This window comes from Oncorhynchus mykiss, chromosome 5 (assembly GCF_057628025.1).
Source record: "Oncorhynchus mykiss isolate SJ-2025 chromosome 5, ASM5762802v1, whole genome shotgun sequence".
Classification (NCBI taxonomy): domain Eukaryota; kingdom Metazoa; phylum Chordata; class Actinopteri; order Salmoniformes; family Salmonidae; genus Oncorhynchus; species Oncorhynchus mykiss.
Window position 1 is genome coordinate 20098625 of NC_143026.1, and position 23640 is coordinate 20122264.

At 45.9% G+C, this 23640-nt stretch overlaps 1 protein-coding gene across 1 annotated transcript in view; it reads right to left on the reverse strand.

Annotated features, from left to right (window-relative positions):
• The window catches only part of LOC110523381 (laminin subunit gamma-3), a 202909-nt gene that overhangs the window by 126825 nt on the left and 52444 nt on the right, over positions 1 to 23640 (reverse strand). The window contains exon 7 of the mRNA XM_090234139.1: positions 7598 to 7696. Within this exon, the coding sequence (XP_090090265.1) occupies positions 7598 to 7696 (99 nt within the window). The remainder of the gene's footprint in view (positions 1 to 7597; positions 7697 to 23640) is intronic.

Below are 23640 nucleotides of genomic sequence, written 5' to 3' on the forward strand. Positions count from 1 at the left end.
TCTCACTGTTGCCACTTGCTATTGACCACCTTCTACCCCCAGCTGTGCCCTGGACACTATATGTTAATTGATTGCCCCCAATCTATCTTCAGAGTTCGTACTGTTAGGTGACCTAAACTGGGACATGCCCTCAATCTCACACAAATTATCAATGAACCTACCAGGTACAACCCCAAATCAGTAAACACGGGCACCCTCATAGATATCATCCTAACCAACCTGTCCTCCTAATACACCTCTGCTGTCTTCAACCAGGATCTCAGAGATCACTGCCTCATTGCCTGCGTCCGTAATGGGTCTGCGATCAAGCGACCACCCCTCATCACTGTCAAACGCTCCCTAAAACAATTCAGCAAGCAGGCCTTTCTAATTGATCTGGCCCGGGTATCCTGGAAGGATATTGACCTCATTCCATCAGTAGAGGATGCCGGGTTATTCTTTAAAAGTGCTTTCATCACCATCATAAATAAGCATGCACCATTCAAAAAATGAAGAACCAGGAACAGATATAGCCCTTGGTTCACTCCAGACCTGACTGCCCTTGATCAGCACAAAAACATCCTGTGGCGTACTGCATTAGCAACAAATAGCACCCACGATATGCACATTTTTAGGGAAGTTAGGATATACACAGGCAGTTAGGAAAGCAAAGGCTAGCTTTTTCTAACAGAAATTTGCATCCTGTAGCACAAATTCCAAAACGTTCTGGGACACTGTAAAGTTTATGGGGAATAAGAGCACCTCCACCCAGCTTCCCACTGCACTGAGGCTAGGAAACACTTACACCACCGATACATTTTTCTATGCCTGGTCATGCTTTCCACCTGGCTACCCCTACCCCAGTCAACAGCCCTGCACCCCCCACAGCAACTTGCCCAAGCTTCTCCCATTTCTCATTCACTCAAATCCATATAGCCGATGTTCTGAAAGAGATGCAAAATCTGGACCCCTACAAATCAGCCAGGCTAGACATTCTGGACACTCTCTTTTTAAAATGATCTGCCAAAATTGTTGTAACCCCTATCACTAGCCTGTTCAACCTCTCTTTTGTATCGTCTGAGATCCCCAAAGATTGGAAAGCTGCCGCGGTAATCCCCCGCTTCAAAGGGGAGACACTCTAGACCCAAACTGTTACAGACCTATATCTATCCTACCCTGCCTTTCTAAGGTCTTCAAAAGCCAAGTTAACAAACAGATCACCGACCATTTCTAATCCCACTATACCTTCTCCACTATGTAATCTGGTTTCCGAGCTGGACATGGGTGCACCTCAGCCATGCTCAAGGTCCTAAACGATATCATAACCGCCATCGATAAGAGACAATACTGTGCAGCTGTATTCATCGACCTGGCCAAGGCTTTTGACTCTGTCAATCCCCACATTCTTATCGTCAGACTCAACTGCCTTGGTTTCTCAAAGGACTGCCTCACCTGGTTCACCAACTACTTCACAGACAGAATTCAGTGTGTCAAATCGGAGGGCCTGTTGTCCGGACCTCTGACTGTCTCTATTGGGGCACCACAGGGTTCAATTCTCGGGCCGACTCTTTTCTCTGTATACATCAATGATGTCGCACTTGCTGCGAGTGATTCTCTGATCCACCTCCACGCAGACGACACCATTCGGTATACATGTGGCCCATCTTTGGACACTGTGTTAACTAACCTCCAGGCGAGCTTCAGTGCCATTACAACTCTCCTTCCGTGGCGTCCAACTGCTCTTAAATGCAAGTAAAACTATATACATGCTCTTCAACCGATCGCTGCCCACACCTGCCCGCCCATCCAGCATCTCTACTCTGGACGGTTCTGATTTAGAATATGTGGACAACTCCAAATACCTAGGTGTCTGGTTAGATTGTAAACTCTCCTTCCAGACTCACATTAATCATCTCCAATCCAAAATTAAATCTAGAATTGGCTTCCTATTTCGCAACAAAGCATCCTTCACTCATGCTGCCAAACATACCCTCGTAAAATTTACTATCCTACCGATCCTTGACTTCGGCAATGTCATTTACAAAATAGCCTTCAACACTCTACTCAGCAAATTGGATGCAGTCTATCACAGTGCCATCCGTTTTGTCACCGAAGCCCCATATACTACCCACCACTGCGACCTGTATGCTCTCGTCGGCTGGCCCTCGCTTCATATTTGTCGCCAGACCCACTGGCTCCAGGTCATCTGTAACTCTTCTCAGCTCACTGGTCACCATAGCAGCACCCACCTGTAGCACTCGCTCCAGCAGTTATATTTCACTGGTCACCCCCAAAGCCAATTCCTCATTTGGCCGCCTTTCCTTACAGTTCTCTGCTGCCAATGACTGGAACATATTCCAAAAATCACTGAAGCTGGAGACTCATATCTCCCTCTCTAACTTTAAGCACCAGCTGTCAGGGCAGCTCACAGATCCCTGCACCTGTACATAGCCCATCTGTAAATAGCCCATCCAACTACCGCATCCCCATACCGTTATTATTTTTTTTCTCCTTTGCACCCCAGTATCTCTACTTGCACATTCATCTTCTGCATATATATCACTCCAGTGTTAAATTCCTGGACGTGTGTGGTGGTGTGTGTGTGTTTGTGTGTTTGTGTGGCTGTGTGTGTAGGGGAGTCAGTTGGTGTGTGTGTGTGTGTGTGTGGGTGAGAGTTTTGGGGGGAGGTTCTGTGTGTCTTAGTGGGTGTTTGTGTGTGTGTGTTGTTTAGAAACAGGACTATGTAAGGGAAAGAGAGTCCTTGTTCAATGAAGCATGAAATAATACACAACACAACAAAATAAACATGCCAAAAAACTGTGAAGAATAATTCAACACTGGAGACATTGTGGTTGCGTGTTTGGCTAAGTTCAAACTAGTGATTTGGCTGTGTTGTGTCTGTCTGGTCAAATCTTAGAGAGCAGAATAAAAATGATAAAAATATGGGTGTAGAGAGGGTTAAGTACAGACAGAAAGTCTAAAAGAATCATGTTTCCCCAGTCTTTTCAGAAGCATTATGACTAAAAAGGCCCCAGAACACATCACATTGATACCAGTGGAGGCTCCTCAGAGAAGGAAGGGGAGGACCATCCTCCTCAGTGAATTTCATTAAAATAAAAAGTGAAAAAAAAGTGATGCTTTTTTAGATAAAACTATACTAAATAGATTCACATGTCAACCAAATAATAGATTAAAACACACATTTTGCAATAAAATTGTCTACAGTAGCCTCAACAGCACTCTTTAGGGTATCACCAACCTAGGAGGCGCATGGTTCTCACCCCCTTCAATAGACTTACACAGTAATTGTGATAACTTCTGGATGACCTCCTCCAACCTATCAGATCTCTTGCAGCATGAACTGACATGTTGTCCACCCAATCAAAGGATCAGAGAATGAATCTAATAATGAAAGCATTAGCTACAGCTAGCTACCACTGCAGTGCATAACGTTTGGTGAGTAGTTGACTCAAAGAGAAAGAAAGACAAGAGGTTTGAACAAATGTATTTATTTAAAAATAAAGGAGAAGCAAGCGAGAGCTAGCTATATTTCATAGTATTTTTTTCACTTTCACTTAGCTAGCGAAGGCAGCTAGCTAGTTTAACATATGTTAGCTACACTGGATCTCTTCCAAGCTTTTGGTTTTATTAATTATGTGATCATGCTGTTTGTATGTGGCTGTGTTTGCGTGTGATCAGGGGTGTATTCATTCCGCCAATTCTGTTGACAAACATTTCTTAAAAGGAAGCAAACAGAACCAAATGGGGATAAACATACCTGAATTTGTCCAATAGAAACTCTCGTTTTCAACTGTTAAAATGATGGCTAATGATTACACCCTAGATCAGCTAGATGCAGGCAAGAGTGTGTAAGGCGATATTGTATTGGTCAATGTTTTGTTAACTTCTTTACTCACATTTTTCTCTCAACATTTTTACAGTGTACATTTTAGTATTTTAGCAGACACTCTTATCCAGAGTGACTTAGCTAGTGCATTCATATTTAGACAGCCAGGTGGGACAACTGCATATCATAGGCAAAGAAAGTACATTTTTCCTAAATAATGTAGCTATCGGTTATTTTGTGTGTGTGTGGGGGTGGGGGGTTGAGGTGAATAGGATGATTATTTAAGATACTCTTTGAAGAGATAGGGTTTCAGATGTCTTCGGAAGATGGGCAGGGACTCTGTTGTCCTACCATTGGGTGCCTCGACCTGTGCACCTACGTTGTAAACTTTCATTCGTAGGCTAGGTTTAAGCAACCTCATGAAAATGTGAGTATCATGTAGTAGATTAAACCTATCAATGTTACATTGAGCTGGGTGAATGGAATATGAATAACAGTCATCCAATATGCTGTAATAGAAATAAGGCCATGTTCATAAAACAAATAATCGCCCTCCCACATCTTAAACGGCACCGATCGTCACTGAATGATACGTGTCCTGAGTGACTATGAATGAAAGCATAATACACTGAAAAAAAATTCAGCTCAACATGTAAAGTTCTGATCCCATGTCTCATAAGCTGAAATAAAAGATCCCTGGGGTGGCAGGGTAGCCTTGTGGTTAGAGCGTTGGACTAGTGACCGGAAAGTTACAAGTTCAAATCCCCAAGCTGACAAGGTACAAATCTGTCGTTCTGCCCCTGAACAGGCAATTAACCCACTGTTCCTAGGCCGTCATTGAAAATAAGAATTTGTTCTTAACTGACTTGCCTAGTTAAATAAAGGTAAAAAAAAATAAACAATCCATATGCACAAATAGCTTATTTGTCCAAAAATGTTGGCCCACATTTGTTTACATCCATGTTCTTTGCCAAGATAATCCATCCACCTGACAGGTGTGGCATATCAAAAAGCTGATTAAACAGCATGATCATTACACAGGTGCACCTTGTGCTAGGGACAATAAAAGGCCACTAAAATGCGCAGTTTTGCCACACAATACAATGCCACAGATATCTGAAGTTTGACTGCAGGAATGTCTATCCAGAGCTGTTGCCAGAGAATTTAATGTTAATTTATCTACCATAAAGCCACCTCCAAAGTTGTTTTAGAGAATTTGACAGTATGTCCAATTGGCCTCACAACCACAGACCACGTGTATGGTGTTGAGTGGGAAAGCAGTTTGCTGATGTCAACGTTGTGAACATAGTGCCCTATATGGTGGCGGTTTGGTTATGGCATGGGCAGGCATAAGCTACGGACAACGAACACAATTGCATTTTATCAACGGTCATGTGAAGGCCATTTGAATGCACAGAGATACCGTGACGAGATCCTGAGGCCCATTGTGAGGCAAATATCTTTTACGTTATCTGTGACCAACAGATGCATATCTGAAAATCAAATAAAATGTTACTGGTCACATACACATACACATACACATGTTATTGCGGGTGTAGCAAAATGCTTGTGATTCTAGCTCCAACAGCGCAGTAATATCTTATAATTCACAACAAGGACAATAAGGAATATATAAATGCTAGGATGAGCAATGTCAGAGGGCATACACTAAAATACAGTCAAATAGAATACAGTATATACATATTAGATGAGTAAAGCAAAAATATGTAAACATTATTAAAGTGACTAGTGTTCCATTATTAAAGTGGCCAGTGATTTCAAGTCAATGTATATAGGGCATCAGCCTCTAAGGTTCAGGGTTACGTAATTGGGGGGAAGCCTCCTAGTGATGTCTGTTTAACAGTCTGATGGCCTTGAGGTCCCCGCTTTGATGCACCTGTACTGACCTCACCTTCTGGATGATATCGGGGTGAACAGGCAGTGGCTCGGGTGGTTGTTGTCCTTGATGATCTTTTTGGCCTTCCTGTGACATCGGGTGCTGTAGGTGTCCTGGAGGGCAGTTAGTTTGCGTTGGACAGACCACACCACCCTCTGGAGAGGGCGGTGCAGTTTCCGTACCAGGCAGTGATACAGCCCGACAGGATGCTCTCAATTGTGCATCTGTAAAAGTTTGTTAGGGTTTTAGGTGCCAAGACACATTTCTTCAGCCTCCTGAGGTTGTCTGTGTGGGTGGACCATTTCAAATCGTCAGTGATGTGTACGCCGAGGAACTTGAAGCGTTCCACCTACTCCACTGTGGTCCTGTCAATGTGGTTAGGGGAGTGCTCCCTCTGCTGTTTCCTGAAGTCCACAATCAGTACCTTTTGTTTTGTTGACATATAGTCAGAGGTTATTTTCCTGGCACCACACTACCAGGGTACTCACCTCCTCCCTGTAGACTGTCTCGTCATTGTTGGTAATCAGGCTTACTACTGTCATCTGAAAACTTGATGATTGAGTTGGAGGTGTGCGTGGCCACGCAGTCATGAGTGAACAGGGAGTACAGCAGGGGGCTGAGCACGCACCCTTGTGGGGCCCCTGTGTTGAAGATCAGCAAACTGGAGGTGTTGTTTCCTAACTTCACCACCTGGGGGTGGCCCGTCAGGAAGTCCATGAACCATTTGCACAGGGCGGGGTTCAGACCCAGGGCCCCGAGCTTAATGGTGAGCTTGGAGGGTACTATGGTGTTGAATGCTGAGCTATAGTCTTTGAACAGCATAAGTATTCCTCCTCTCTTACATAAGTATTCCTCTTGTCCAGATGGGATAAGGTAGTGTGCAGTGCGATGTCGATTGCATCGTCCGTGGATCTATTGTGGCGGTAAGCAAATTGACGTGGGTCTAGGGTGTCAGGTAAGGTAGAGGTGATATGATCCTTAACTAGCCTCTCTAAGCACTTCATGACGACAGAAGTGAGTGCTACGGGGCGAGTCATTTAGTTCAGTTACCTTAGCTTTCTTGGGTATCTGTATTGGCTGATGTAAAAAGGGCTTTATAAATACATTTGATTGAATGATTGTATTCCCAGTCATGTGAATTCCATAGATTAGGGCCTAATTCATTCATTTAAATCAACTGATTTCCTTATATGAACTGTAACTTAGTAAAATCTTTGAAATTGTTGCATTTTGTGTTTATATTTTTGTTTAGTATACAGTACCATTTATAATGTGTATAGTACTCTGGAAAAAATGTATTTGTCAGTTAGTTTGAAAACCTGTTTTCAATGGGTTACCGTGCCGACTCCATTTGGATACAGTTTGTTAAAGAGCGGTGCCAGAAAATGTCAAGATACGTTCTGTTGAACAACGGCAGCAGGCGGCATCAAAGCTTAATCCTGTACGCCATTGTGCTAACAGTAGGAAGCAGAACAAAGTGTTTCTGTGTCTGCACCGTTGTGGTGACTTCTGTTGCAGACAGCTTCTCCCACTCTCGTTTGCGGAAGAATTGAGTGTGAAAAGTTGCTAAATGCTTTTAAAACCATAGAAATCCTCAGTGTCAAAACTTCTTAAAGCCAGCCCGAAAAGTAGCTGAACGTGTTGCTAGCCTTTTTTACCAATAAAAGTTGCTGGAAGGGTTGGAAAACTTGCTAAATATAGCGACAGTCACTCAATAGGCATCACTGAAAATGTTCCTGGGAGTCTGTGTCACCGTGGTAACCGGAGGGTGGTATTATGTTATATAAGGTGATGATGCAGTAGCCTATCACGGGTCACCTGTCACATGCCTATTTTTCAATTTTGAAGAAAGAACAGTACAATATAAAAGTCACCTGTCACAAGCCTGTCCCTCCACGTTAACCCTGCAGTGACAGCCACCATCCAGCACAGAGCAGACGCCCACACTGCCCCTACGGTCACAGTCACACAACCTGTGGAGAGACAATAACAACATCCAGTAAAGGTAAAAGGTTAGCCAGAGGCCAAACTGCTTATGACTGGGGTCATAACATCATGAGACACTTACTGTAGGTTAAGACAGAGGTAAGAAAGTCAGAATTCATATTTGTTTGAGTATTTTGTTTTGTGTCTCTGTTTCACATGTTCACATTGATTAATTACTCTGGCAAGGATTGTTTAGTCTTTGCTTGCTCTCTTTTCACACACACACACACACACACACACACACACACACACTGAAAACAGCCTGATCACCAGACCGTGATTGGTTAGGTGGGGTCGCAAGTTGTGTCAATCAAAAGCTTTGTTCTATGATAACATGTTTGATCACCTTTATTGATTGATTGTTTTCCTTCAGAACTGTAACACAGAATCAATATTTTAACAAGGTTGCTATTAAGAATAATTCAATTATCCCATGGGCAGGCTTCTACTCTGCTCAGCTCCACTGGCCTGTGTAATTCACACCTCACTTCAGATCAGCACACTGGTAGACTGAGGAAGGTGATGGAGGGAGAGAGGGATGGAGGGAGAGAGAGATGGATGGAGAGGAAGAGGGAGGAGGGAAAAGGAGAGTTTGTGTGTTCTTGTCTGTGTGAGAGTGAAAAACAGAGCAAGCATGCCATGCCCACACACCTGTACATGTCTAAGTGTGTTTCTCCATATGCTTATAAGGATCGCCCCCTTTTTTCCAATCTTTGCCTAAAATAACATACCCAAATATAACTGTCTGTAGCTTAGGCACTGAAGCAAGGATATGCATATTCTTGGTACCATTTGAAAGGAAACACTTTAAAGTTTGTGGAAATGGGAAAGAAAAAGCAACCATTCTTTGTATTTTTTTGTACCATCACCTTTGAAATGCAAGAGAAAGGCCATAATGTATTATCCCAGCCCAGGTGCAATTTACATTTTGACAATTAGATGGCAGCAGTGTATGAGCAAAGTTTTAGACTGATCCAATAAACCATTGCATTTCTGTTCAAAATGTTGTTTCAAGACTGCAAAAATGTGCCTAATTTGTTTATTAATAAGTTTTCATGTTCAAAATTGTGCACTCTCCTCAAACAATAGCATGGCATTCTTTCACTGTAATAGCTACTGTAAATGGGACAGTGCAGTTAGATTAACAAGAATTTAAGCTTTCTGCCAATCAGATACAGTGGGGCAAAAAGTATTTAGTCAGCCACCAATTGTGCAAGTTCAACCACTTAAAAAGATGAGAGGCCTGTAATTTGCATCATAGGTACACTTCAACTATGACAGACAAAATGAAAAAAAAAAAAATCTGAAAATCACATTGTAGGATTTTTTATGAATTTATTTGCAAATTATGGTGGAAAATAAGTATTTGGTCAATAACAAAAGTTATTGTGTTGTTATGGTGACCAGTGAGCTGAGATAAGGCGGAGCTTGACCTAGCAGAGACTTATAGATGACCTGGAGCCAGTGGGTCTGGGGATGAATTTGTAGCGAGGGCCAGCCGACGAGAGCATACAGATCTCAGTGGTGCGTGGTATATAGGGCTTTGGTGACAAAACGGATGGCACTGTGGTAGACTGCATCCAGTTTTCTGAGAAGAGTGTTGGAGGATATTTTTTAATTGACATCGCCAAAGTCGAGGATTGGTAGGATAGTCAGTTTTATGAGGGTATGTTTGGCAGCGTAAGTGAAGGAGGCTTTGATGCGAAATAGGAAGCCAATTCTAGATTTAATTTTGGATTGGAGATGTTTAATATGAGTCTGGAAGGAGAGTTTACAACATAGCCAGACACCTAGGTATTTGTAGTTGTCCACATGTTCTAAGTCAGAACCGTCCAGAGTAGTGATGCTAGTGCTGTTTACTATATCATGGGGATAGGAATACATATTGTTTACTATCTCAATGGGATATAGGTGGGTACTGTTTACTATATTAAGGGGATATGAGTGGTTTCTGTTTACTATATTGGGGGATAGGTGTATGTACTGTTTACTATATCAACAACTTTACTATCTAGGTGCTCTTTACTATCTCAAGGGGATAGGAGGAGGTACTGCGTACTATATTAAAGGGATATGAGTAAGTTCTGTTTACTCTATTACAGGAGTAGGTACCATTTACTATATTAGGGGATAGGTGTAGGTACTGTTTACTGTTTACTATATCAAGTTGTTGGTACTGTTTACAATATAAAGGGAATAGGTTTAGGGGTTCTTTGCTATCTCAAGGGGATACTGTTCACTTTATCAAGAGGATAGGAGTGGGTACTGTTTACTAAAGTAAGGGCATAGGAGTGGGTACTGTTTACTATATCAAGGGGACATGAGTAGGTACCAATTACTATAGTAAAGGGATGTCAAGGGGAAAGGAGTGGGTACTGTTTACTATATAAAGGGGATAGGAGTATGTGCTTTTTACTATATCAAGGGCTTTGGAGTAGGTACTGTTTACTAGATTAAGGGGATTGGTGTAGGTACTGTTTACTAGATTAAGGGGATAGGTGTAGGTGTAGGTACTGTTTAGTAGATTAAGGGGATAGGTGTAGGTACTGTTTACTGTATCAAGGGGATAGGATTACGAACTGTTTACTAAATTCAGAAGATATGAGTGGGTGCTGTTTACTTTATCAAAGGGATCGGTGTTGGATTGTTTACTATATCAAGGGGATAGGTGTTGGTCCTGTTTACTATTTCAAGGGGATAGGAGGAGGTACTGTTTTCTATACCAAGGGGATAGGAGTATGTGATATTTACTATATCAAGGGCATTGGTATAGTTACTGTTTACTTTACTAAGGGGATAGGAGGAGGTACCTTTTACTAAATTAAGAGGATAGTTGTAGGTACTGTTTAGTATATCAATGGGATAGGTGTAGGTTGTGTGTACTATATCAAGGGGATAGGTGTAGGTACTGTTTACCTCAAAGAGGATAGGAGTGGGTACTGTATACTATATAAAAGGGAAAGGTGTATGTACTGTTTACTATATCAAGGGATAGGAGTACGTATTGTTTACTATATCAAGGGGATAGGTGTAGGTGCTCTTTACTATCTCAAGGGGATAGGAGGAGGTACTGCTTATGACATTAAGGGGATATGAGTATGTGCTGTTTAGTAAATCAAGGGGATTAGGAGTAGGTGCTGTTTCCTATATTAAAGTGTGACGACCTCCCACTCTGTCTGCTGTATTCTCTCTTTGTTCTTGTTTCCTTATTAGGATGCCGGTGGGCGGAGTTGGGAGGTTCGTCAGCTACATGGGAAACACATGGGCCCGGTGTCTCCCAGGATAAATACACCACTTCCCCATTCATCGAGGAGACTCTCTCCATGCAGACACCTTTATAGATTTTGTTGTGTTTCTTGGTGGTTTTTTGGTTGTTTGCGTTAGCATCTTTCAACACCCTGCATTATCCCATTCATGCATGCTAAACACTCACTTACACTACTGATTACTGATTACACACACCATTGTATATTATACTTAATTACTTGATTTAATACATATATTTTGTTACTCCTTATCTCCACGTTGTCTCCATTTTGTTACGGGCTTTGAGCCGGTTCATGACAAAAGGGATTTGAGTAGGTTCTGTTTACTCTATTAAGGGGACAGGAGTAGGTACCATTTACTATATTAAGGGGATAGGTGTAGGTACTGTTTACTATATCAAGATGATAGGTGTACGTACTGTTTACTATATCAAGGGGATAGGAGATGGTACTGTTTACTAGATTAAGTGGATAGGTGCAGGTACTGTTTACTATATCAAGGGGATATGTGTACATACTGTTTACTATATCAAGGGGATAGGACTGGGTACTGTATACTATATTAAGGCGATACAAGTACTGTTTACTATTGTCATGACTGTCCTAACCAGGTCTGGTTACAGGAGACCACAACCCTACAGAATATCTCTCAACCCCAACAGAGGAGGAGAGATCTAGGGGTCTGAAGATGTGGGGGATTTTATGGCCCCTCACGCTCCTGGTAAATCTCAGGCCACAGACAAATTCCTTTGTCCTGTTACTATGGAGAACCAGACATTAAACATGAATAAAGGGACTTTGGAACAATGGTTTCCGTCAGCCACAATGGTGGTCATGACGATAGATGGAAAATGTACGTCATTTTGTTTTGTTATTAAAGGTTAATAGATGACGTTATTACGAAAACATTGTAATGTGAACAGTTTTCCTAGTATATGTTTGATGTTTATACATTGTACATTGTATTGAAAATAGGTACCGGAGTAGGTACCGTTGACTATATGCAGGGGATAGGAGTGGGTACTATTTACTATATCAAGGGGATAGGAGTGGGGACTATTTATTATATTAAGGGGACATGAGGTACTGTTTACTACATTAATGGGACAGTTGTATGTACTGTTTACAATATAAAGAGGATAGGTGTAGGTGCTCTTTACTATATCAAGGGGATAGGAGGAGGTATTGTTCACTTTCTCTAAGGGATAGGAGTGGGTTCTGTTTACTAAACTAATGGGATAGGAGTGTGATCTGTTTACTATATAAAAGGGGATAGGAGTATGTGCTTTTTCTATATCAAGGGCATTGGAGTAGGTACTTTTTACTTTTTTAAAGGAATACGTGTTTTCCCTGTTTACTATATCAAGGGGATAGGAGGAGGTACTGTTTACTTTCCCAAGGGGATAGGAGTGGGTTCCTTTTACTAAATTATGAGGATATGAGTGGGTACTGTTTAGTATATCAAGGGGATCGGTGTAGGTTTTGTTTACCATATCAAGGGGATCGGTGTAGGTACTGTTTACGTCATAAAGAGGATAGGAGTGGGTACTGTTTACTATATCAATGGGAAAAGTGTATGTACTGTTTACTATATCAAGGGGATAGGAGTGGGTACTGTTTACTATATCAATGGGAAAAGTGTATGTACTGTTTACTATATCAAGGGGATTGGAGGACGAACTGTTCACTTTCTCAAATCAAATCAAATCAAAGTTTATTTGTCACGTGCGCCGAATACAACGGGTGTAGACCTTATAGTGAGCTTACTTACAGGCTCTAACCAATGTTGCGGGATAAAAAAAAGGATGTTTGTGTGTGTGTGTGTGTAGGTAAGTATAGAAATAAAACAACAGTAAAAAGACATTTGAAAAAAAGAGTAGCAAGGCTATATACAGACACCTGTTAGTCAGGATTATTGAGGTAGTATGTACATGTAGGTATCGTTAAAGTGACTATGCATATATGATGAACAGAGAGTAGCAGAAGCTTAAAAAGAGGGTGTTGGCGGGTGGTGGGGCACAATGCAGATATCCCGGTTAGCCAATGTGCGGGGGCACTGGTTGGTCGGGCCAATTTAGGTAGTATGTACATGAATGTATAGTTAAAGTGACTATGCATATAAGATAAACAGAGAGTAGCAGCAGCGTAAAAGAGGGGTTGGGGGGGTGGCACACAATTCAAATAGTCCGGAGTCCGGGTAACCATTTGGTTACCTGTTCAGGAGTCTTATGGCAGTTCTACAGTTTAGCTCAGTGCGAATGTTGCCTGTAATACAGTCACTGTGGGGTCCTCAATGCACTTATTGATAAAGCCAGTGACTGATGTGGTGTACTCCTCAATGTCATCGGAAGAATCCCGGAACATGTTACAGTCTGTGATAGCAAAGCAGTCCTGTAGTTTAGCATCTGCTTCATCTGACCACTTTTTAGACAGAGTCTGTCATGTATTGTCATGTTGTGTCTTTCTGTCCTTTCCTTTCACCCTGTCTCCCTCTGCTGGTCGTATTAGGTTACCTTTTCTCCCCCGCTTTCCCCCAGCTGTTCCTTGTCTCCTCTTGACTACCTCGTCACCCCTTCTCCCACCTGTTCCCTTTTTCCCTCTGATTAGTCCCCTATATCTCTCTCTGTTTTTGTTCCTGTCCTTGTCGGATTCTTGTTTGTTGTGTTTCATGCCTGAGCCAGACTATCGTCATGTTTGCTGTAACCTTGTCCTGTCGGAATCTGCCGGTCTATCTGAGCCTACCTATGTTTGGTTATTAAAGAAGCTCTGTTTAAGTTAGTTCGCTTTTGGGTCCTCATTCACTCACCGTAACAGAAGAATCCGACCAAGAATGGACCCAGCGACTTCGGATCCTCTCCACTCAGCCGTCGAGATCCAGGGAGCGATGCTAGGCAGACACGAGCAGGAATTGTCTGCTGCTCGACATGCCGTTGAGACCCTGGCCACCCAAGTCTCCAACCTCACAGAACAGGTTCACCATCTCCGCCTCGATCCACCGGCCACTTCCAGGGCTTTCGAATCTCCGGAGCCCAGAATCAATAACCCGCCGTGTTACTCTGGGGAGCCCACTGAATGCCGCTCGTTCCTCACCCAGTGTGATATTGTGTTTTCTCTCCAGCCCAACACTTACTCCAGGAGCACTGCTCGTGTCGCCTACGTCATATCTCTCCTTATTGGACGGGCTCGTGAGTGGGGCACGGCAATCTGGGAGGCAAGGGCTGAGTGTACTAACCAGTATCAGGACTTTAAGGAGGAGATGATACGGGTTTTTGATCGATCTGTTTTTGGGGAGGAGGCTTCCAGGGTCCTGTCTTCCCTATGTCAAGGTAATCGATCCATAACAGACTACTCTATTGAGTTTCGCACTCTTGCTGCCTCCAGTGGCTGGAACGAGCCGGCTTTGCTCGCTCGTTTTCTGGAGGGTCTCCGCGCAGAGGTAAAGGATGAGATTCTCTCCCGGGAGGTCCCTTCCAGCGTGGATTCCCTGATTGAACTCGCTATTCGCATTGAGCGACGGGTTGATCTTCGTCACCGAGCTCGTGGAAAGGAGCTCGCGTTCTCCGTTGCCCCCCTCTCCGCATCACTACCATCTTCCTCTGCCGGCTCGGGAGCTGAGCCTATGCAGCTGGGAGGTATCCGCATCTCGACTAAGGAGAGGGAACGGAGAATCACCAACCGCCTCTGTCTCTATTGCGGTTCTGCTGGTCATTTTGTCACTTCATGTCCAGTAAAAGCCAGAGCTCATCAGTAAGCGGAGGGCTACTGGTGAGCGCTACTACTCCTGTCTCTCCTTCAAGATCCTGCACTACCTTGTCGGTCCATCTACGCTGGACCGGTTCGTCAGCTTCCTGCAGTGCCTTAATAGACTCTGGGGCCGAGGGCTGTTTTATGGACGAGACCTGGGCCCGGGAACATGACATTCCTCTCAGACAGTTAAGGGAGTCCACGGCCTTGTTCGCCCTGGATGGTAGTCCTCTCCCCAGGATTCAGCGTGAGACGCTACCTTTAACCCTCACTGTTTCTGGTAATCATAGCGAAACCATTTCTTTTTTGATTTTTCGTTCACCTTTTACACCTGTTGTTTTGGGCCATCCCTGGCTAGTTTGTCATAATCCTTCCATTAATTGGTCTAGTAATTCTATCCTCTCCTGGAACGTCTCTTGTCATGTGAAATGTTTAATGTCTGCTATCCCTCCTGTTTCCTCTGTCTCTTCTTCACAGGAGGAGCCTGGTGATTTGACAGGGGTGCCGGAGGAATATCACGATCTGCGCACGGTGTTCAGTCGGTCCAGGGCCACCTCTCTTCCTCCACACCGGTCGTATGATTGTAGTATTGATCTCCTTCCGGGAACCACTCCCCCCCGGGGTAGACTATACTCTCTGTCGGCTCCCGAACGTAAGGCTCTCGAGGATTATTTGTCTGTAGCTCTTGACGCCGGTACCATAGTCCCCTCCTCCTCTCCCGCCGGAGCGGGGTTTTTTTTTGTCAAGAAGAAGGACGGGTCTCTGCGCCCCTGCATAGATTATCGAGGGCTGAATGACATAACAGTTAAGAATCGTTATCCGCTTCCTCTTATGTCTTCAGCCTTCGAGATCCTGCAGGGAGCCAGGTTTTTCACTAAGTTGGACCTTCGTAACGCTTACCATCTCGTGCGCATCAGGGAGGGGGACGAGTGGAAGACGGCGTTTAACACTCCGTTAGGGCACTTTGAATACCGGGTTCTTCCTTTCGGCCTCGCTAACGCTCCAGCTGTCTTTCAGGCATTAGTCAATGATGTCCTGAGAGACATGCTGAACATCTTTGTTTTCGTTTACCTTGACGATATCCTGATTTTTTCACCGTCACTCCAGATTCATGTTCAGCACGTTCGACGTGTCCTCCAGCGCCTTTTAGAGAATTGTCTTTTTGTGAAGGCTGAGAAGTGCACTTTTCATGCCTCCTCCGTCACATTTCTCGGTTCTGTTATTTCCGCTGAAGGCATTAAGATGGATCCCGCTAAGGTCCAAGCTGTCATTGATTGGCCCGCCCCTAAGTCACGCGTCGAGCTGCAGCGCTTTCTCGGCTTCGCGAACTTCTATCGTCGTTTCATCCGTAATTTCGGTCAGGTGGCAGCTCCTCTCACAGCCCTTACTTCTGTCAAGACGTGCTTTAAGTGGTCCGTTTCCGCCCAGGGAGCTTTTGATCTCCTCAAGAATCGTTTTACATCCGCTCCTATCCTTGTTACACCTGACGTCTCTAGACAGTTCGTTGTCGAGGTTGACGCGTCAGAGGTGGGCGTGGGAGCCATTCTTTCTCAGCGCTCCCTCTCTGACGACAAGGTCCACCCATGCGCGTATTTTTCTCATCGCCTGTCGCCGTCGGAACGTAACTATGATGTGGGAAACCGCGAACTGCTCGCCATCCGGTTAGCCCTAGGCGAATGGCGACAGTGGTTGGAGGGGGCGACCGTTCCTTTTGTCGTTTGGACTGACCATAGGAACCTTGAGTACATCCGTTCTGCCAAACGACTTAATGCGCGTCAGGCGCGTTGGGCGCTGTTTTTCGCTCGTTTCGAGTTCGTGATTTCTTATCGTCCGGGCTCTAAGAACACCAAGCCTGATGCTTTATCTCGTCTCTTCAGTTCTTCAGTAGCCTCCACTGACCCCGAGGGGATTCTCCCTGAGGGGCGTGTTGTCGGGTTGACTGTCTGGGGAATTGAGAGGCAGGTAAAGCAAGCGCTCACTCACACTCCGTCGCCGCACGCTTGTCCTAGGAACCTTCTTTTCGTTCCCGTTCCTACTCGTCTGGCCGTTCTTCAGTGGGCTCACTCTGCCAAGTTAGCCGGCCACCCTGGCGTTCGGGGAACGCTTGCTTCCATTCGCCAGCGTTTTTGGTGGCCCACCCGGGAGCATGACACGCGTCGTTTCGTGGCTGCTTGTTCGGTCTGCGCGCAGACTAAGTCCGGTAACTCCCCTCCTGCCGGCCGTCTCAGGCCGCTTCCCATTCCCTCTCGACCGTGGTCTCACATCGCCTTAGATTTTGTCACCGGTCTGCCTTCGTCAGCGGGGAAGACTGTTATTCTTACGGTTGTCGATAGGTTCTCTAAGGCGGCTCATTTCATTCCCCTTGCTAAGCTTCCTTCTGCTAAAGAGACGGCACAAATCATCATCGAGAATGTTTTCAGAATTCATGGCCTTCCGTCAGACGTCGTTTCGGACAGAGGTCCGCAATTCACGTCTCAATTTTGGAGGGAGTTTTGCCGTTTGATTGGGGCTTCCGTCAGTCTCTCTTCCGTATTTCTCGGGTCATTAATCCTGTCGCAGTTCGACTTCTTCTTCCGCGATACCTTCGTCGCGTCCACCCGGTCTTCCATGTCTCCTGTATCAAGCCCGTTCTTCGCGCCCCCGCTCGTCTTCCCCCCCCCCCCCCCCCCATCCTTGTCGAGGGCGCACCCATCTACAGGGTCCGCAGGATTTTGGACATGCGTCCTCGGGGCCGTGGTCACCAGTACCTCGTTGATTGGGAGGGGTACGGTCCTGAGGAGAGGAGTTGGGTTCCCTCTCGGGACGTGCTGGACCGTGCGCTGATCGAGGATTTCCTCCGTTGCCGCCAGGTTTCCTCCTCGAGTGCGCCAGGAGGCGCTCGGTGAGTGGGGGGGTACTGTCATGTATTGTCATGTTGTGTCTTTCTGTCCTTTCCTTTCACCCTGTCTCCCTCTGCTGGTCGTATTAGGTTACCTTTTCTCCCCCGCTTTCCCCCAGCTGTTCCTTGTCTCCTCTTGACTACCTCGTCACCCCTTCTCCCACCTGTTCCCTTTTTCCCTCTGATTAGTCCCCTATATCTCTCTCTGTTTTTGTTCCTGTCCTTGTCGGATTCTTGTTTGTTGTGTTTCATGCCTGAGCCAGACTATCGTCATGTTTGCTGTAACCTTGTCCTGTCGGAATCTGCCGGTCTATCTGAGCCTACCTATGTTTGGTTATTAAAGAAGCTCTGTTTAAGTTAGTTCGCTTTTGGGTCCTCATTCACTCACCGTAACAGAAGAATCCGACCAAGAATGGACCCAGCGACTTCGGATCCTCTCCACTCAGCCGTCGAGATCCAGGGAGCGATGCTAGGCAGACACGAGCAGGAATTGTCTGCTGCTCGACATGCCGTTGAGACCCTGGCCACCCAAGTCTCCAACCTCACAGAACAGGTTCACCATCTCCGCCTCGATCCACCGGCCACTTCCAGGGCTTTCGAATCTCCGGAGCCCAGAATCAATAACCCGCCGTGTTACTCTGGGGAGCCCACTGAATGCCGCTCGTTCCTCACCCAGTGTGATATTGTGTTTTCTCTCCAGCCCAACACTTACTCCAGGAGCACTGCTCGTGTCGCCTACGTCATATCTCTCCTTATTGGACGGGCTCGTGAGTGGGGCACGGCAATCTGGGAGGCAAGGGCTGAGTGTACTAACCAGTATCAGGACTTTAAGGAGGAGATGATACGGGTTTTTGATCGATCTGTTTTTGGGGAGGAGGCTTCCAGGGTCCTGTCTTCCCTATGTCAAGGTAATCGATCCATAACAGACTACTCTATTGAGTTTCGCACTCTTGCTGCCTCCAGTGGCTGGAACGAGCCGGCTTTGCTCGCTCGTTTTCTGGAGGGTCTCCGCGCAGAGGTAAAGGATGAGATTCTCTCCCGGGAGGTCCCTTCCAGCGTGGATTCCCTGATTGAACTCGCTATTCGCATTGAGCGACGGGTTGATCTTCGTCACCGAGCTCGTGGAAAGGAGCTCGCGTTCTCCGTTGCCCCCCTCTCCGCATCACTACCATCTTCCTCTGCCGGCTCGGGAGCTGAGCCTATGCAGCTGGGAGGTATCCGCATCTCGACTAAGGAGAGGGAACGGAGAATCACCAACCGCCTCTGTCTCTATTGCGGTTCTGCTGGTCATTTTGTCACTTCATGTCCAGTAAAAGCCAGAGCTCATCAGTAAGCGGAGGGCTACTGGTGAGCGCTACTACTCCTGTCTCTCCTTCAAGATCCTGCACTACCTTGTCGGTCCATCTACGCTGGACCGGTTCGTCAGCTTCCTGCAGTGCCTTAATAGACTCTGGGGCCGAGGGCTGTTTTATGGACGAGACCTGGGCCCGGGAACATGACATTCCTCTCAGACAGTTAAGGGAGTCCACGGCCTTGTTCGCCCTGGATGGTAGTCCTCTCCCCAGGATTCAGCGTGAGACGCTACCTTTAACCCTCACTGTTTCTGGTAATCATAGCGAAACCATTTCTTTTTTGATTTTTCGTTCACCTTTTACACCTGTTGTTTTGGGCCATCCCTGGCTAGTTTGTCATAATCCTTCCATTAATTGGTCTAGTAATTCTATCCTCTCCTGGAACGTCTCTTGTCATGTGAAATGTTTAATGTCTGCTATCCCTCCTGTTTCCTCTGTCTCTTCTTCACAGGAGGAGCCTGGTGATTTGACAGGGGTGCCGGAGGAATATCACGATCTGCGCACGGTGTTCAGTCGGTCCAGGGCCACCTCTCTTCCTCCACACCGGTCGTATGATTGTAGTATTGATCTCCTTCCGGGAACCACTCCCCCCCGGGGTAGACTATACTCTCTGTCGGCTCCCGAACGTAAGGCTCTCGAGGATTATTTGTCTGTAGCTCTTGATGCCGGTACCATAGTCCCCTCCTCCTCTCCCGCCGGAGCGGGGTTTTTTTTTGTCAAGAAGAAGGACGGGTCTCTGCGCCCCTGCATAGATTATCGAGGGCTGAATGACATAACAGTTAAGAATCGTTATCCGCTTCCTCTTATGTCTTCAGCCTTCGAGATCCTGCAGGGAGCCAGGTTTTTCACTAAGTTGGACCTTCGTAACGCTTACCATCTCGTGCGCATCAGGGAGGGGGACGAGTGGAAGACGGCGTTTAACACTCCGTTAGGGCACTTTGAATACCGGGTTCTTCCTTTCGGCCTCGCTAACGCTCCAGCTGTCTTTCAGGCATTAGTCAATGATGTCCTGAGAGACATGCTGAACATCTTTGTTTTCGTTTACCTTGACGATATCCTGATTTTTTCACCGTCACTCCAGATTCATGTTCAGCACGTTCGACGTGTCCTCCAGCGCCTTTTAGAGAATTGTCTTTTTGTGAAGGCTGAGAAGTGCACTTTTCATGCCTCCTCCGTCACATTTCTCGGTTCTGTTATTTCCGCTGAAGGCATTAAGATGGATCCCGCTAAGGTCCAAGCTGTCATTGATTGGCCCGCCCCTAAGTCACGCGTCGAGCTGCAGCGCTTTCTCGGCTTCGCAAACTTCTATCGTCGTTTCATCCGTAATTTCGGTCAGGTGGCAGCTCCTCTCACAGCCCTTACTTCTGTCAAGACGTGCTTTAAGTGGTCCGTTTCCGCCCAGGGAGCTTTTGATCTCCTCAAGAATCGTTTTACATCCGCTCCTATCCTTGTTACACCTGACGTCTCTAGACAGTTCGTTGTCGAGGTTGACGCGTCAGAGGTGGGCGTGGGAGCCATTCTTTCTCAGCGCTCCCTCTCTGACGACAAGGTCCACCCATGCGCGTATTTTTCTCATCGCCTGTCGCCGTCGGAACGTAACTATGATGTGGGAAACCGCGAACTGCTCGCCATCCGGTTAGCCCTAGGCGAATGGCGACAGTGGTTGGAGGGGGCGACCGTTCCTTTTGTCGTTTGGACTGACCATAGGAACCTTGAGTACATCCGTTCTGCCAAACGACTTAATGCGCGTCAGGCGCGTTGGGCGCTGTTTTTCGCTCGTTTCGAGTTCGTGATTTCTTATCGTCCGGGCTCTAAGAACACCAAGCCTGATGCTTTATCTCGTCTCTTCAGTTCTTCAGTAGCCTCCACTGACCCCGAGGGGATTCTCCCTGAGGGGCGTGTTGTCGGGTTGACTGTCTGGGGAATTGAGAGGCAGGTAAAGCAAGCGCTCACTCACACTCCGTCGCCGCACGCTTGTCCTAGGAACCTTCTTTTCGTTCCCGTTCCTACTCGTCTGGCCGTTCTTCAGTGGGCTCACTCTGCCAAGTTAGCCGGCCACCCTGGCGTTCGGGGAACGCTTGCTTCCATTCGCCAGCGTTTTTGGTGGCCCACCCGGGAGCATGACACGCGTCGTTTCGTGGCTGCTTGTTCGGTCTGCGCGCAGACTAAGTCCGGTAACTCCCCTCCTGCCGGCCGTCTCAGGCCGCTTCCCATTCCCTCTCGACCGTGGTCTCACATCGCCTTAGATTTTGTCACCGGTCTGCCTTCGTCAGCGGGGAAGACTGTTATTCTTACGGTTGTCGATAGGTTCTCTAAGGCGGCTCATTTCATTCCCCTTGCTAAGCTTCCTTCTGCTAAAGAGACGGCACAAATCATCATCGAGAATGTTTTCAGAATTCATGGCCTTCCGTCAGACGTCGTTTCGGACAGAGGTCCGCAATTCACGTCTCAATTTTGGAGGGAGTTTTGCCGTTTGATTGGGGCTTCCGTCAGTCTCTCTTCCGTATTTCTCGGGTCATTAATCCTGTCGCAGTTCGACTTCTTCTTCCGCGATACCTTCGTCGCGTCCACCCGGTCTTCCATGTCTCCTGTATCAAGCCCGTTCTTCGCGCCCCCGCTCGTCTTCCCCCCCCCCCCCCCCCCCCATCCTTGTCGAGGGCGCACCCATCTACAGGGTCCGCAGGATTTTGGACATGCGTCCTCGGGGCCTTGGTCACCAGTACCTCGTTGATTGGGAGGGGTACGGTCCTGAGGAGAGGAGTTGGGTTCCCTCTCGGGACGTGCTGGACCGTGCGCTGATCGAGGATTTCCTCCGTTGCCGCCAGGTTTCCTCCTCGAGTGCGCCAGGAGGCGCTCGGTGAGTGGGGGGGTACTGTCATGTATTGTCATGTTGTGTCTTTCTGTCCTTTCCTTTCACCCTGTCTCCCTCTGCTGGTCGTATTAGGTTACCTTTTCTCCCCCGCTTTCCTCCAGCTGTTCCTTGTCTCCTCTTGACTACCTCGTCACCCCTTCTCCCACCTGTTCCCTTTTTCCCTCTGATTAGTCCCCTATATCTCTCTCTGTTTTTGTTCCTGTCCTTGTCGGATTCTTGTTTGTTGTGTTTCATGCCTGAGCCAGACTATCGTCATGTTTGCTGTAACCTTGTCCTGTCGGAATCTGCCGGTCTATCTGAGCCTACCTATGTTTGGTTATTAAAGAAGCTCTGTTTAAGTTAGTTCGCTTTTGGGTCCTCATTCACTCACCGTAACAGAGTCACTGGTGCTTCCTGCATTCATTTTTGCTTGTAAGCAGGAATCAAGAGGATAGAGTTGTGGTCGGATTTACCAAATGGAGGGCGTGGGAGAGCTTTGTACGCTTCTCTGTGTGTGGAGTACAGGTGATCTTGAATTGTTTTCCCTCTGGTTGCACATTTAACATGTTGATAGAGATTTGGTGGAACTGATTTAAGTTTCCCTGCATTAAAGTCTATGGCCAATTGGATAGGAGTGGGTTCCTTTTGCTAAATTAAGAGGATAGGAGTGGATACTGTTTACTATATCAAGAGGATAGGAGTGGGTACTGTTTACTATATCAAAGGGAATGGTATATGTACTGTTTACTATATCAAGAGGATAGGAGTGGGTATTGTTTACTATATTAATGGGATAGGAGTTGGTTCTGTTTACTATATTGGGTGATAGGTGTAGGTAATGTTTAGTATTTAAAAGGGATTGGCGTAGGTACTGTTTACTCTATCAAGGGATTAGGAGGAGGTACCATTTACTATATTAAGGGGATAGGCGTGGGTACTGTTTACTATATCAAAGGGAATGGTATATGTACTGTTTACTATATCAAGAGGATAGGAGTGGGTATTGTTTACTATATTAATGGGATAGGAGTTGGTTCTGTTTACTATATTGGGTGATAGGTGTAGGTAATGTTTAGTATTTAAAAGGGATTGGCGTAGCTACTGTTTACTCTATCAAGGGATTAGGAGGAGGTACCATTTACTATATTAAGGGGATAGGCGTGGGTACTGTTTACTATGTTAACGGGATAGGTGTAGGTAGTGTTTACTATATCAAGGAGATAGCAGTGGGTACTGTTTACTATATTAAAGGGATAGGTGTAGGTACCTTTTGCAAAATCAAGGGGCTAGGAGGAGCAACTGTTTTCTATATCTATATACTCTTTACTATTTGAAGGGGATATGTTTAGGTTCTGTTGACTATATTACACATGTAGCTGTAGGTACTGTTTACTATATGATGGGGATATGTTTTATGTAAGGTTTACAATATGAAGGGGATAGGAGGAGGTACTGTTTACTATTTTAAGAGCATTGGAGTATGTCCTGTTTACTATATTAAGGTAATAGGTGTAGGTACGGTTTACTATATAAGGGGATAGGTGTAGGTACTGTTTACTACATCAAGGGGATAGGTATAGGTACTGTTTACTATGTCAAGGGGATAGGTATAGGTACTGTTTACTATGTCAAGGGGATAGGTATAGGTACCGTTTACTATGTCAAGGGGATAGGTGTAGGTACTGTTTACTACATCAAGGGGATAGGTATAGGTACTGTTTACTACATCAAGGGGATAGGAGTGGGCACTGTTTACTACATCAAGGGGATATGAGTAGGTACTGTTTACTATATTAAGGGGATAGGAGTGGGTACTGTTTACTACATCAAAAGGATATAT